The 15,283-nt window shown below is 38.8% G+C and overlaps 1 protein-coding gene across 1 annotated transcript in view; it reads left to right on the top strand.

Annotated features, from left to right (window-relative positions):
- The window catches only part of LOC110984731 (serine/threonine-protein kinase ATR-like), a 53,529-nt gene that overhangs the window by 7,037 nt on the left and 31,209 nt on the right, over positions 1–15,283 (top strand). The window contains exons 9-27 of the mRNA XM_087136462.1: positions 1,079–1,212; positions 1,878–2,041; positions 2,395–2,546; positions 4,378–4,655; positions 5,114–5,231; positions 5,966–6,290; positions 6,738–6,805; positions 7,134–7,224; positions 7,800–7,894; positions 8,729–8,832; positions 9,480–9,578; positions 10,025–10,203; positions 10,683–10,815; positions 11,324–11,482; positions 11,967–12,063; positions 12,750–12,941; positions 13,273–13,365; positions 13,738–13,839; positions 14,849–14,944. Coding sequence (XP_086992588.1) covers positions 1,079–1,212; positions 1,878–2,041; positions 2,395–2,546; positions 4,378–4,655; positions 5,114–5,231; positions 5,966–6,290; positions 6,738–6,805; positions 7,134–7,224; positions 7,800–7,894; positions 8,729–8,832; positions 9,480–9,578; positions 10,025–10,203; positions 10,683–10,815; positions 11,324–11,482; positions 11,967–12,063; positions 12,750–12,941; positions 13,273–13,365; positions 13,738–13,839; positions 14,849–14,944 — 2,679 coding nt within the window. The remainder of the gene's footprint in view (positions 1–1,078; positions 1,213–1,877; positions 2,042–2,394; positions 2,547–4,377; positions 4,656–5,113; positions 5,232–5,965; positions 6,291–6,737; positions 6,806–7,133; positions 7,225–7,799; positions 7,895–8,728; positions 8,833–9,479; positions 9,579–10,024; positions 10,204–10,682; positions 10,816–11,323; positions 11,483–11,966; positions 12,064–12,749; positions 12,942–13,272; positions 13,366–13,737; positions 13,840–14,848; positions 14,945–15,283) is intronic.

Below are 15,283 nucleotides of genomic sequence, written 5' to 3'. Positions count from 1 at the left end.
TTGCTTTCTGCCATAGAGCAAAAACTTAGAGCAAAATCAATTTAATATTTCTGAATATTACGGGCCTAAGTGGCTTTCAAGCAGATGAAGGCCAAGTGATACACTTACTCTATGGAAATGTAAATTGCTATTTTAAGAGACTTTTGAGGCATGTGTATTTTTGGTTGGAACATCAGACTCTTGACTAAAAATGATAGCAATTCTGAAAGCCGTTGTTAAAAAGGATTCTTAGTTACATGTACTGTATGTGTAGAAAGTTAAGATTTTTCATGTAAGTTCTGACTGTGAAAAATTAAGAATTCAAATCATCAGGCATTAAGCTTCTGTCATATTAAAGAGAATGATCTGGCTTGAAAGTCTCAAGCGGGTAATACAATGTTTTGGATTAACGCAAGATCTACCCTATCACCATGGCTGTGTACTAACTGACACATACTGAACATACTCAACCAAGAGTGACATTGTCAGAATTTTTGCCCCCAGTGACCTTGCCTGGTTATATACTAACTTGGCTTTATCCCAAGTGACCTTGCCTGGTGATGTACTAACTTGGCTTTATCCCAAGTGACCTTGCCTGGTGATGTACTAACTTGGTTTTTATCCCAAGTGACCTTGCCTCGTGATGCACTAACTTGGCTTTATCCCAAGTGACCTTGCCTGGTAATGTACTAACTTGGTTTTTATCCCAAGTGACTTTGCCTGGTTATGTACTAACTTGGTTTTTATCCCAAGTGACCTTGCCTGGTGATGTACTAACTTGGTTTTTATCCCAAGTGACCTTGCCTGGTTATATACTAACTTGGTTTTTATCCCAAGTGACTTTGCCTGGTTATGTACTAACTGGGCTTTTTATCACAAGTGACCTTACCTGGTTATTCACTAACTTGGCTTTTATCCTGAGTGACCTTCCCTGATTGATTTACTAACTGGGCTTTTTATCCCATTGATATACCAACTTAGCTTATTGAGAATCCACTTAGTATCATTATTTAGTTGGACATGTTTTAGCAAGTACAGTGCTTATTAATAGGCTAAGATGTTGCTTGTCATCACAAGGAACTGTGTTTGTTTGTAACAGGTCACACTGGATGTAATAACTAAATTGCTGGCTCTGAATGGACCACCTACAGTCGACATTCTTGACAAGTTAATCCATCTCATGCTATTCCTCCTGACGTTATTCCTCTCAGGAGACAACTTGGAAAGTTACGAGTAAGTTTAATCCATAGAGATAATCCCTTATCTTATCTGCATAATACAAGCTTTGTGAGCGGAGAATTTCAAGGACATGAAAAAGCTTAATCTTTCTAGAGAATCATTGACAACCCATGGAATCAGGTAGGGACTGAAAACCCAATCTACATGTGGACCGGGCCGGGATTCGAACCCAGGTTCCAGAGTTGGAAAGCGAGAAAAGAACCACTAGGCCAACCTGACTCCCCTTCTTAACTCCTGTAGTGGGAGTGGGGAGTATTGTTTGCAAGATCAGTTATTTCTGTGGTATATTTTCCAGGAAGCTCTCCAAAGCCATCCAAATAAGAAATAAAACATTGGTGCATTATCTAGTGTCTGTGTAATTGGGGTTTTTTAGAGGGGGGCATGGAATCCAGAATTATCAAATATTTCAGACCCAGTTGAAAATGAAGAAAATTCAGTTTTTCTGTGTTATCCCTAAAAAAGATCTGAATCCTAAGATATGATTATTTTACTCAAAATGCGCTTATCTGTCAACCACTATGTATTAAGGATTTATCCATAACTAAAAATGTATTGTGTATTCCACAATCAAATCTAAAATATGGGAAATACTCTTTATAACATATCAATATAATGATTCACAGTAATAAAACAGTAATAATTTTGCTTGAACTTCAAAGGGATGTGGTTGGTTTGGAGCAAAGCCTCGCATCATGCTTCAGTGAATTTTTCTGTCTTGAACAACACAACCATCACCACCGTTTACCTCTCTCAGTTCTTGAGGTTACCATGGAGACCATTGCTAGATACCTACCAATCAGAGGCCTTGCAGTCATTCAGACAGGTGGGACCTTTTCACTTTGTTATTGCGGTTGTGCTGAAATTTGGCGTGAATTATGAACAATGTTTGGATAGGGCCTCATTGCTTAAGCGATATTTGTACTCATATCACGAGATAAACCTGCTTCAAATGTTGTTGTGCTGCTCATGTACAAGTTGCAAATTTATAAGGTTCAACTGAGGATAAGAAGACAATTTCTAAACACTGTAACTGAAATGTATGTTATGAGGATTTAAAACAAATTCTATAAATCCTACTTCACTTTACCTCTCCTTGTTATTTATTGTGCTGTTGTCTATGTAACTTGTAAATCTGTGGATTTCATCTGGCTCATCACTGTCGGAATTGTTTTCCAGAGGAGTTGCGAGGTGAAATCTGTTCCATGCTTCAGTATGTCTACAGCCAGTTTGCTGTTGATTCTGAGCCGATGGTTACAATTAGACAGAAACACACCAAGACCATCAACACCGCCCTCATTGTTGACTTGGGAAAGATTTCCAACCTTCAGGTAAGGTTAGAGCATTCTGGTAATCGATCTGCACGTATTCTAACCTTGCTGTGTTCAGCTTGCTTTCTCCTTGGTATTCCTTCCAGTCCCTCACTCTTGGTTTTACCAATGAAATTAAACTTGTACATGCCACATTCTGTCGCTGAGATAACCTAGGCAATGTAGACGTGTACACAAATTGTGATGATGATAGAGCCCGAGTGTGTATTAAGCAAAAGGAACGGAAATTCTTTGTGAGATTTGAAAGGGCAACGTGGCTTGCATTCTCTTGCAAATACTTCAATATAACAGTGGACCATGTAATATCAAGTGCAGTAAAATCTCGATAACTCAAAGTCGGTTAAGTGGAAACTCTGCTTAACTCAAAGCATAAGTAATTCCTGCTGAAAGAATAGGCTTTGATGTACAAAAACATATCCGTAACTCAAACTGCTCACTTTGCCGGATTCGTTTACCTTAAACGTTTTTGTGTAGCAGATCCAATAGAAACCGCTGCCAAAACACTTCCAGAAAGTGTAAACAGAACGCGGGTCTAGTTATGAATCATTTCTGACACGCACACATCGTCTTTTCTCACCGGATCACTTGAAAACGCGCTAAAATGACGATCGATCTAGACATGTAAACCACATCGTGACCGCAAAATCCGACTTGCAGGACTTGGCCCAATTGTTACCGTGGGCCCATTGTAGCCAGTGGGTCGGCAGGCCAACTGATGGCTCTTTGCAGTGGCTGCGGCAATGCATTGGAGATCCTTGTGTATGCCGCACGCACCACATGTACAGAAGTTAAGTCTTGCCTAATCTTCTGGCCCAACTGCTTGTGCTCACCCGTGCGATGGCTGCCCAATTAGAGCCACAAACCACAGCATGCTCACGCGCAGTGGACCAACCATGTGACGGCAACACACAGCTTTTGCGTAGCCAAATCTCACCCTCAAAAAATAAACAAAAGTTTGAAAATAAAGAACAAAGAACAAAAAATAAAAACTGATACCAATAGCATTTTTGTTTTTACAAAATTTTATTGAAGCACAAAAAGGTGCGCCCTCATATGATGAAAAAAGTCTTCGGGGAAACCCCACCCGAGTACGCATGTGCAAGGCACTGCGTTGCGGTGCGCGGTATCAGAAATGGGACCATCACAATGCGTCACACATGCACAATGCAAAAGAAAGATTTGCCACACAAAGGTACACAGTTTAAATGATTTACAGTACATGTAATGTGTTACATGTATTTATCAGCCGATTGACAACAAAAATCCCCTGCAAAAATGTCTTTCTATGAACAAAAACTTGTGGCACCAAAGTATAAAATAACCACAGTGTCATTTCAAAAGTCATCGTAGGGAGGTTTACGGTAACTGTGCATCATTGTGTAGGTACATGTTATGATACACATCGTAATAATGACTTAACTTCAAAAGAAATCTGGACATTCTTTAAACTGGAATTTCAGATAACTTGATTTTTTTGTCCATTCCCCAGAAAATTGGAGGTATCGAGATTTTACTGTAGGTTTTTTTCAGTGAAGTTGTTGGCTCTGTCCTGCTTACCTTCCCTTTGTGATCTCACTTCTTCATGTTTTATCTTAGGTCTGTGTTTCTGTAATACAGCTTTGCCCATTTGAAGTGGTCTTTTTTATCCCTCAATCAATCAAACAGATACAAAGAAGATTAGCTTCCAAGATTATTGCTGTAGACGTTGCGCTGAATCTGCCAATATAATGAGTAGCTCTTACAGTAAAAATCTAGTCTCATTTTAAGCTTTCCTGATTGTTGCAATAAAAACAATCCATTGAAATTATACAAATTGGTTTTCTTTCCCCAGTTTGTTGTAGCACCACTCTTGACGACAATCCAGAATGAATTCTCATCCTACCAAACCTGCAAACCTGAGTTACGAACATCAAATCATCCCTCTACCACATCCGCTCTATCAACAGCATCATCATCATCCCGCATCAGCGGGAAAAATACCCTCATCTCCATGGCAACTGTTGCTATGGATACCAGTAGCTCATGTGCAAGCAGTAGTGATGAGAGGCAAGAGAAGAGGAGACGTCTGACATTACACCGGACACCAGGCAAAAAGGGATCTAAACCAGGGTAAGTCTAAACACAAATGGATGGTACAAAGAAAGGATCAAAGGAATTTATGTCAGTTGATGTGAAGGATATGCTTCAGTGCAGGGCTGCATTGAAGACAACAATCCTTAAGTGATCCAAAAAGATATCATTTTGTAAAAGTGTGGAAGGAAAATCGGAAATCTGTGGTGGGGAAATTGTAACCCATGTGACACAGTGCACCAAGTTCAGATTTGAATTTTGTAGGCAAATAGGAAAGTGAAGAAAGAATTGTCACAGCCAAACAGTCCAGTGCATGTGAGGATAATATTTAAATTTGATTGTCTGTGAAAAAAGAACACCTAGCCTTCCACTGACAATATGAACAGTTCCTAAAAATGCGGAAACATGAATTTTATGTGATGTCAGGAACTTTGTGAGTAAAAGAGACAGTAAAAATGCTTTTCTGATTGATTGATGTGATTTGTTTTTGATGTCAGAGAGATGACCAGCAGTAGTGATGAGGATTCAATTTCCATTGTTGAGAATTCAGAGACGGTAAAAGAAATCAGAGAGAAGTTGAGCAGCCTGTACCAAAGTGTCACCAGGGGAGAAGGGGTAAGTGCAGGAGCAGGATTTGTCCTTTGATTGCAGACTCATTATAGGATCCCACAAGGTCCATAATACTGAAGAAATATCAATTTTTTAAAACTTTTATGAGACGTTTTAAATAATTTTGGTTTAGAGTCCATACAGGAGGTGTGGATGACACTTTGTGGCTTAGACATGAAAGCCTTCTAAAGATGTATCATACTGCTAACATTGGGATTTGAAGCACTTCTGTATCATGATCATGTCTTTGGCAAAGGCTTTGAAAGGAAACATAACACCAACCAGTTTACATCTTGTGCAAGATCTTATTGATTTAGAATGCTTTAAACCTTCATCATTAAATTGTGGAATGTTATTGCCCTCGATGAACAATCCCGTTGTAAAAACCCACCGAACAAAATGGCTGCCAGGAAGTATTCTGTTGTAGTACATGTAGTGTATCTTACTTATGGACACTTGAACTATGCACCAGTAAAAGGACAGGTGTCCATTGACAGGCAACAACTGCAACTGTAAAATTGGTTAAATGGAGAGATTTAATGCACAAAGGCAAAATGTACATTGAACGAGTAAAATGAAGGATGCAGAATGAAGGTCAGAGATTGCAGACTCTAGAGGGCGCAATCACAACTACTGGTGGTGATTGAAATCACAATTTCAAGAGTTTGCCAAAATCAAACTCATGACATCCCTTCGTCTCTTATTACAATAAGAATATCCTACATTGATCGTAACTTCAGGAGAGTCTTCCAACCGTTTTAGAGGGAATTCGATGTGCCCTAGAGATCCTTCTGCGATCATGTTCCCATCTGTTTGCCAAGACAATGCCAAAAGACAAGTCCACCAATCCACCTGACAAAACCCCACGGTCATCCAAATTACGAAACAAAGGTCAGCAGTTGAGCAAGAACATGTTTTCTGCTTGGATGCCTGCCCAACAAATGCAAGAACTGTGTGCTGCCCTCGTAGGTGTCGTACGTAATCTGGCAGGTTGCCAAGAGGCGGTCGTTGAACCTTGTTACAAGAAACTTGTTGAAATTATTGGTTCCTTGCTAACCACGCAAGGTGAGTGACATTCTTACGATAATTTAACATTCTGTTGTCTGAATGAGTAACATAATTTTGACTTCAAAAATTTCCTTGATTGCACAAAATTGTTGTTATGATATTTAGACTCATTTATACCTGAATAGGTACACACAACATGTTTAAGAGAATGAGTGGATGATTTTAGTTTGAGCTGAAATATTTGAATAGACCTAAACAAAATGACATCACTCTTTGTGTACATGTGTGCTTTCTTGTGGCAGTGAGGTTGGATTTGATCCATTGGAAAGCGCTAATGTAAACAATGCATGAAGTCTTGTTTTAGGCCTATTGGTAACACGTTCAATTTTTGATGCTTTGTTGTTCTCAAAAACATGAAGTGTAATAATACCAAATTTTGCAATCTGAATAACCTACGGATCATTTAAAATCATGCTAAATCATGCAACTGTATTCCCTTTTCAGACTTTGTAAAGTTGCCCATTTTTCAACTGCACACATTCGTTTGGATGCTGTCATTACCATGGTTACCAGTAAGTCATTTTCTCCTTGCAAGCTACCAGTATGAAATGTTCTTTGCATGCCAGTCTTAGTAGAATTGTTCTCAGAGATTACCTCAAGAGTTTGGATTGTTTCAGTTGGTAGGATCTATCATGTCTTCCTTAGCTGCAGAGTTTGATAGCATGAGATGTCAGTGCAAGAAAGCGCAGATTTGTGGGAAAGTGTTGAAATTTTTGTAGACAGTCACAGAAGGCACTTTGCATGTGCTGTCTTTGCACCGTATCATTAACTAAAAGGCCAATCGGGAGTTCATAAAGAAAAGGGGATGGAATTTAATCTATAAGTTATTTTCCCTTCCAGATGGATTCTAACTGGCTTGATCTCAGAGTCCAAGGGGAAGTGACAACAAAAGAGGTCGCTGACCTGAGCACTGCCTTGGCTGATAAGATTGGTAAGTCAGGACTCACTCTATGTATGGCATTGATATTAGCCATAATTAAATATCTTTCATGTGTCAGGATATTTGCAATCAGTGCCAGATCAGAGTTTGAGGTGATGACAGTAAAATATTGCCCGAAAGTTGACTTCAGTCATTTGAAACTGAAAAAGGGTCCTACTTGGAACTTGACTCAAGCTCTAAGATTCCACAGAATATTTCTTGTATTGTAATTCTCTGTCTCAGGATTATGCCTGGATTCAAAAAGTCCAGGCGTGAGTTTGACACCAAGTTAACCTTTAGAAGTTGAGGCCTCAGTCAGGTCTAGAATGATCAAGTCAAGACCTGATTTCAGTTTTGGTTTGGATCTGGGGGGGTTCCAGGTCTCCCTGTTGCTGTGATGCCAGAGACTTGGGCCCTTCTTAGATGCAACGCTGCTGAAGATTTATAAGAAGTTATGTTAAGCTATTCTTAATAAGCGGCATTTTCATGTCAGCAGGGTCTGCTTAAATGATCTTTCTTGGTGGTGCTACCTTTGTTCAGTGGTTTCTCATCAAAATCCAATCAGTTTGATGGATATTTGTTTTCAGATGAGGAAACCGAGTGTCTGTTTCTTCATTGTCTTGCACTGTTTCCGAAAGAAGTTGCCTCCAAGTGGAGAACACACATCTTCAAAGCAGCTGTGGTTAGTTTTACCTACTTATAATTATTCATGCTGAGAAGAGGAAGTTGGGGACGGACTGTACTTCCCAAGAAATGAATTCATCTGCCTTACAAAATGTTATCACTCATAACAGCTTTCTTAATAATTTTTCCATATCTCTATGAGTCATTATGTAATGAAACTTAATTTTGAACTATTTTGAGTACTTGCGATGACAAAGAAGGCTTTTTCAAATTTGGCACCGTGACATCTCTATGGGAACTCAATTGGCTCAAATCAGGAGTGCTCTATCTCGGGAAATGCTCAAACCTTTTGCACACGCAAAACATGCTTGAAAATAGGAAGTGAAAGGCTCAGAGGGCAAGTCACTCCCCAAGAAACTTACCCTTTCCAAGGATCCCACAAGAGACAGAACTTTGGGAACAGTGTTGGAGGAGTGTCGGAGACATCCATTCCGAGGTTTTACACACTGTCTCAGAAATGCCATTTTCTTGATTAAATCAGATTTCCTTCTGGGTATAATAATGCTTAATGATTTGATGTTCAGGTATCAGATGCTGCCATATTTGTCTTGTACCCTGTAGACCCATTGGCAATAGTAATACAACTTCACATATTGAAGAAAAAGGAACCGACTATTTTTTCCTTTTAGTCTCAGGCCGTGTCCGAAACGGGCTTCCAGAGATATGGCTAGGTCTATTTACGCGTCTCCATGCATTTCCAATGGAGCGGAGACCTAGACCTAGCTCTAGACAAGAGATACGGATGCAGCCTTAGTTTGGTTACATTGCTTGAATGGTACAAAAGCAATATGGCTGCCTAATGATAGAGGCCTGTGATTGTTTTTCTTGACAGGGAAGTAACAAGGTAAAAGTTCGTGTTGCTGCAGTTAGGGCCTTCCCTTTCCTGCTTCACAATCTAGGAATCAATTCACTGCATCTTCTGTATGATCACATCCAGTAAGTATCAAAGTTCATGATAGGTTTTTTGTAATCATCAGGTGTTGCCAAGTGCTCGAAAGTTTCCTGAATCCACCCAATTTGAAAAAAAGTGTGCCAAGAGCACATTCTTTGTGCAAATAGGATGTCATGTGATAGTAGCTGGTTAGACGGTTTCAGGGTTTTGCCAAGTTCTTCCAACTTTATTGGCTTTGTGCTTCACTGTTGTTGGACGGACCCTATTGAATTCCACAAACTATAATGGCTAGAGTTGGGTAGCGTGGAGTAGGCATGGTGTGTATATGAAAGAGGGCGCTTACCTGACAGTCAGATCTCCTTTGACTGACTCCATTGTATGCATAATTCCATATGACAAAAAGCGTGCATCACTCAGTGAGAAAAAATCCTTGTAGGTTGTTCGAGTTGGTGATAGGTATCAGCCAAGCTGGTCTTTATTTCACCAGTTAGGGGATATTTTAATGTGCCACCTCAGCTTTCTCATCTTTTATTTCCACTGATAGATTAGTATGTGTTGATTTTCCTGACCCTGTAAGCCTTTGTCAACTTTTCTGGTCTGTTCTCATCTTGTGCTTTGTAACATCATCCTGTTTGATATCATTCTCTCACTTTATAATTGACCTGTTTGTTGTATTGATTCTTATCTTTAGTGGCATGCTAAAAGACAAATCCACAGAGGTTTTGGAGGAACTTGGCAGGAGTATTGGAACTATGTCATGTGTCATCAGTAAAAATGTCACACCCAACAGGTAGGTTCCTTCCCATCAACCACTACTCTCTGTAAGGACATTAATTTTCACTTTTAAAATCCAGTAAATGAGTATTTCCTATCAAGTAAGCACAGCATAGATCATACAGGCATAGTTCATATTGTACAGGACGAAGGCAATTGTGACCCCAGATCAGTATGATTACAGTTTTTTGGTTTAATTTATTCTATACTAGAACATTTAAGACATTTCTCCATCTATGTGGACAGTAATAATCTTGTCTTCACTATGGGTGAGGAAAAAGTAATTGTGAATTCTTGCGAGATCGTACTGCCATTCTTTTGAGACTGTTGTCTGACCAACAAGGCTGTTGGTAATGAAAACATTTTTTTAGAAATTGCGAAGATTGGGTAAACTGTTAGCCCTTAGACACTCCATGCATTCTGACTTCACAACTTGGTCTTTTTATGTTCTTATTTTGACAGGACCTTTGACCTACGTGCTTTGACTACCCTGTCTAGTACCCTGACTCTTCATTGTCATACCTGTGAGCAAGACACTGCTACTTCAGTAGGTGGAGAGTCAGTGTCCAGTGAGAGTTTACCATTAGCTGTTGTCACGCCGTATCTTACTTTGCTCTCACACAAAGTCTCTGTCAAGCAGGGTAGGTTTCCTTGTACAAGAATGAAAATAACTACTGTCAATTTTCCATTTTCTGTATGAGGTAGCATGAAAAAAATCAAAAACCATTTATATGTTCTCTCAGAAACTGAGAAAGCTGGAAATGTTGGTCCCGTGTGGGTGTCCCTTGACTTACAGATCCTTCTCTACTTTGGCACTACATTGAGAATAGTTTTGATTAATGTTATTGTAAATACAGGAACATTCAGCAAAAATGTGTTGTGACTAGACTGTTAATATCTCATCGTTGAAACTTATTTTTTGTGTCTGTTCAGAGATCAGGATGCACTTCATTACCCTGATGTCCTTGAGGAGCAATAAGTTCAAATTTAAATCAAAATATTTTTATGCATTAAAAGAAATCAATATAATTTTGTACCTGCGATGATATTCAAAATCATGGCATTAATAATTGATTTGCTTAGTATGTTATTGCAGATAAAATGAACTGTTTATTGACAGCATTTCTGAGCAGTTTCCATCATGTCTACAATCACCTGGATCTTCTGAGACCCAACACAGCTGTGACTAACTTCCTCATTTCCTGCCTTGATCTGATTGAGGACAAGTCCTATGATCTTAGGGTTGAGTTCAGGTATGCAGCATTGTCTCTAAGCTCCCTTGTTGAATGCTAGATCATTGCACACTGACATACATTTCAACAAGTTAATGTTTCAAATGTTATACATTTGTACACAAGTTGACACTCGGCTGGAAATAAAGCAGAAGCTATTTTCTTCACAGCTGCCCTACACCTGTTTGCCCATACCCATTGTCTTGTATTTTCAATACTCATTGGCGCTTTGCTCGAGTAGTTAAAATTGACTGTTCTATATTCTGTTCTGTTCATATGCTTAAACCAGGCACACACATCACTAGGACCAGGGTCCCCTTCTTGGAGTCAAGAAGACTAGGTTCCAGTTTTCTAGTCTCCATAAAGCAAAATCTCATATTGCCTTATAAATTCACTCCCTTTTACTTCTTATTTCCTGTGAATATACCCATCACATCTATAGATACCCTATTTTATTATCTCCTAAAACTGTTTTTTCTGAGTCAGATATGACACCACATCCACTGTTTCCTTCCATTTGTTTCCATAGCAAGAACATCAAGTATCTGATTGGTTGCGGAGAGCGATCCAACACAGCCAATGACCAGGCAGTAGTCACTAGACTCAAAGCTGCGTTCTTGGCTGCCAAAGCCTCAGGGAATAACAGGTTGCAAGAGACAGTGGTCCACACAATCGCAGAACTTGGAATGTAAGTAACAATGTTGAGGTGTATGAGGGTTGTCAGTCGAGCTGTGGAACATTTGGCGACATTTGGTCATGTTGTAGAGAAGGTCTTTAAATTATTCTTTTGTAGTCACTTTTGTTGTTTAATGTTTCAGAGCATTTTGAATTTTCAGGTTGATGTTTTAAAGAAAAACTGGTCGTGAATGTAATCAAGAGATCACACCATTTTTATCAGTCTGATTTAATAAAGTTCAATATTTCTTGCACTTATTTCCAACACATCAATAGTTGAAAACACAACACACCATTCTAATTTGTAGTAGGGAGATAATTGGAAGTCTTGTTGATATCAGGAAATCTGATATTTCACTCTAAATGCCACCCTTTTCAGAAGATAATATCAAAGGATAATATTGGCAATATCATGGCCCATGGCTGTAACATTTTTCAATGTCACATGGCTTATTCTTTTACATATGTGATGGTGTTTTTTACCATATTTATGATAGGGTTGCTGAGGGGGAGTTGTTACTAGTCACCATCATCAGTCTATTAGAATCCCTTCTCTCCTCGTCAGTTCTGGTCAGAGCTGCTGCCTATGTCAAGGTTAGAGGAATGAGCCAATCACAGTGGTCATTGGGATAGAGTGGTGATATTCACCTCTCACCCCCATGACCTTGGTGCTTGGTGTTTTATTGGATTTTTGCTTTTCATTATTTAGATTGAGAGACTTCACTTTAACCTTGGTATGAACTTCTTGAATGTAGTTTGAGATTTCAGTTAATGTCATCATTTGCATCATGTATGACTTAGATTGGCCCCATAAAGAGCCTTCCAATGAGGTATTCAATGTTCAACACATTATTCAAAACAAAACCATACAGATTGGAGCCCCTTTTCTTCAACCAAAACCTCTGTCTCTAGACATCCTACAGAGTCTAATAGAATCCAACAACAGAAAAAATGTGAATCCTGCTGAACCTGACGGAATCCAGCAGCTAGGTCAAAAGGCCTTTTGTTCACTGCTCACATCAATAAAATCCAACAGAAAGTGACTACTATTGGATATCATTGGATTCAGCACAGATAGGGTTAATGGAAGTATAAGCTATGGGAGGAATCTGACTTGCTGTCTTTTTGGAAAAGCTCCCATTCCCAAATGTGTCAAATCATCAAAGACCACTTTCTTGAAACCAGACCATACAATCAAAGTAGAGGAAAAAGGTCATTTGCCTTGAATTGTTATGTTGTAAATTTTGTTTGTTGTATTTGTTGTTTCCAACTTCATGCAGCTCCAAGAGGTTGCATCAGCCAAAGACCTCAAGATATCAGTCCTCTTTGCTCGTTTCAAGCAACCAATTTGTCAATTTCTTGTCGAAGCTTTGCATCAATCTCAGGATAACACCACTAGCTCTGGTTGTCTGCATGTAATTAGTGAGGTAGCTCATGTCTTTGAGTTCAAAGACAAACAAGCATTTCTGTCGGTAAGAAATATGTAGTGTGCTGTCTGGATATTAATCTTCAGCTCACTCACTTCAGAAGTAATAATGGTTTCTGTTGTCAAAATGACATTAGATTTGATAAAGAAATCAGGTTTTTTTATAGGTTTTCTAAAGACCCTCTACAGACTTTGGTTAAGCGATGCTAACTTTCTCTGATTAACAATATTAACATGTACAAGTACTTTGGAATTTAAAAGCTTTTTGAATGTTGCTAAATATTTTTTGTCTCAATAGAGTCTTATGGTTATGTATTGAATACACCCCATATTTGTCACACGTCTCTGTGTTTCATTTAGCTAATTTTTGTTTTCAGCAAATGATGAGATTTCTGCTTCCCAGAATAGTGAGTAAAGCTACACCAGTGGCCTCTGCCATCTTGAGGGTCATTGCTAAGACACTGAAAGTGGTAAGATTGTCCTGTCCTTGTTAGAATGCCTTGGAGCTGGGCCTTCGTTTAATGTTGTTTTTGGTTTTGAACAGAGTCTCATGAATTTATACAATCGACGTCTCGGTTTTTTTTTGTCTTGGTTCACCAGCTTGAACTTGGCAGACGCTTTGTCTAATTGATGTCCTTATTGTTGACTGTTTGAAATATCAACTCATTCTAATTTCAAGGACTCCAACCTGAACCTTTTCTTTACTCAAAAGTATTGTTATTTGCTGTAGTGTTGTTGTTGGTTATGTATTTCCTTATTCTATTCCGCAGACAAATGTCTTATATTTACAAGTTGAAATGGCAAAGTGTAATTATGGTTAGAATTTTTTTTCATTTTTCTAGAACCACAGAGAGATGTTAGTCGACTGTTTCCGCTACATCTTCTCATATCTCGTAAGAACCTGTAACAAGCCTGACTTAGAGAAAGCTCTACTCTACCTACAGGTAAATATGATTGAAGTAGAGAAAGCTCTACTCTACCTACAGGGAAATGTGACTGAGGTAGAGAAAGCTCTACTCTACCCACAGGGAAATGTGACTGAGGTAGAGAAAGCTCTACTCTACCTACAGGGAAATGTGACTGAAGTAGAGAAAGCTCTACTCTACCTACAGGGAAATGTGACTGAAGTAGAGAAAGCTCTACTCTACCTACAGGGAAATGTGACTGAAGTAGAGAAAGCTCTACTCTACCTACAGGGAAATGTTACTGAAGTAGAGAAAGCTCTACTCTACCTACAGGGAAATGTGACTGAAGTAGAGAAAGCTCTACTCTACCTACAGGGAAATGTGACTGAAGTAGAGAAAGCTCTACTCTACCTACAGGGAAATGTGACTGAAGTAGAGAAAGCTCTACTCTACCTACAGGGAAATGTGACTGAAGTAGAGAAAGCTCTACTCTACCTACAGGGAAATGTGACTGAAGTAGAGAAAGCTCTACTCTACCTACAGGGAAATGTGACTGAAGTAGAGAAAGCTCTACTCTACCTACAGGGAAATGTGACTGAAGTAGAGAAAGCTCTACTCTACCTACAGGGAAATGTGACTGAAGTAGAGAAAGCTCTACTCTACCTACAGGGAAATGTGACTGAAGTAGAGAAAGCTCTACTCTACCTACAGGGAATTATTTCTGCACAGAATGGGGTGTTTTAGTTTGATTTAAGATAGTTGAATGAAAAAGACAGCTGATTATTCTATTAACAATTAATAATACTAAGAATAATTAATTTATTATTAAGCACAGATTTTATGCAAATATGTTCAAATGCACTGTAGAATGAAGATATATTGAAGGTGGTTGAGTGAATGGCATTCAAGGGCACCTCAGGCAGCCACCAAATGACCCATATCCACCTATATCTACAAAGAGGAGACAATAAGAAGCAGTTACAGTTTAATTAATGACTTAGCAATGCCAAGATATTTTTAACATTAATTCTTCATTTTACATCTATAGAATGAGACAGATATTGAGCTTGGCAGTTTAATGCGGATGGATTATCAAAGTCTACATAACGAGCTTTTGCTTCATCTCAGTGAGAACTATACACAGGTAATTGATTACAGTTCCGGTCTGACAAAGACATATTTGTACATTCTATATCGTTCTTCATTCAAATCTAGACAAAATAATTGAAGAGGAGTTGTGGAATAGTGATTAGTTTTAACCAAACTTTCAATCAGAAAACTAACTTAACAGAGATGTAAAGTCAGTCTTTGTTACCATATGTTAGGTTTTCCTCTGCTACTGAAAACTTCCAGTAGCTTTTGTGCCTGGAGACATCTCAAGTGGTGGAGGAATTTGCACTATTTTTGATAATTAATTCATTTGAGATTGGGAAGTTTGTGTACAATTAGTTCTTTGATGCTTTTCCTCTGTTGTCAAATTTCA

Source organism: Acanthaster planci, linkage group LG05 (assembly GCF_054643075.1).
Source record: "Acanthaster planci isolate LZ-2023a linkage group LG05, COTS_SCS, whole genome shotgun sequence".
Classification (NCBI taxonomy): Eukaryota; Metazoa; Echinodermata; class Asteroidea; order Valvatida; family Acanthasteridae; genus Acanthaster; species Acanthaster planci.
Note: the sequence above shows the minus strand (reverse complement) of the source record. Positions and strands in the feature narration are given on the sequence as shown.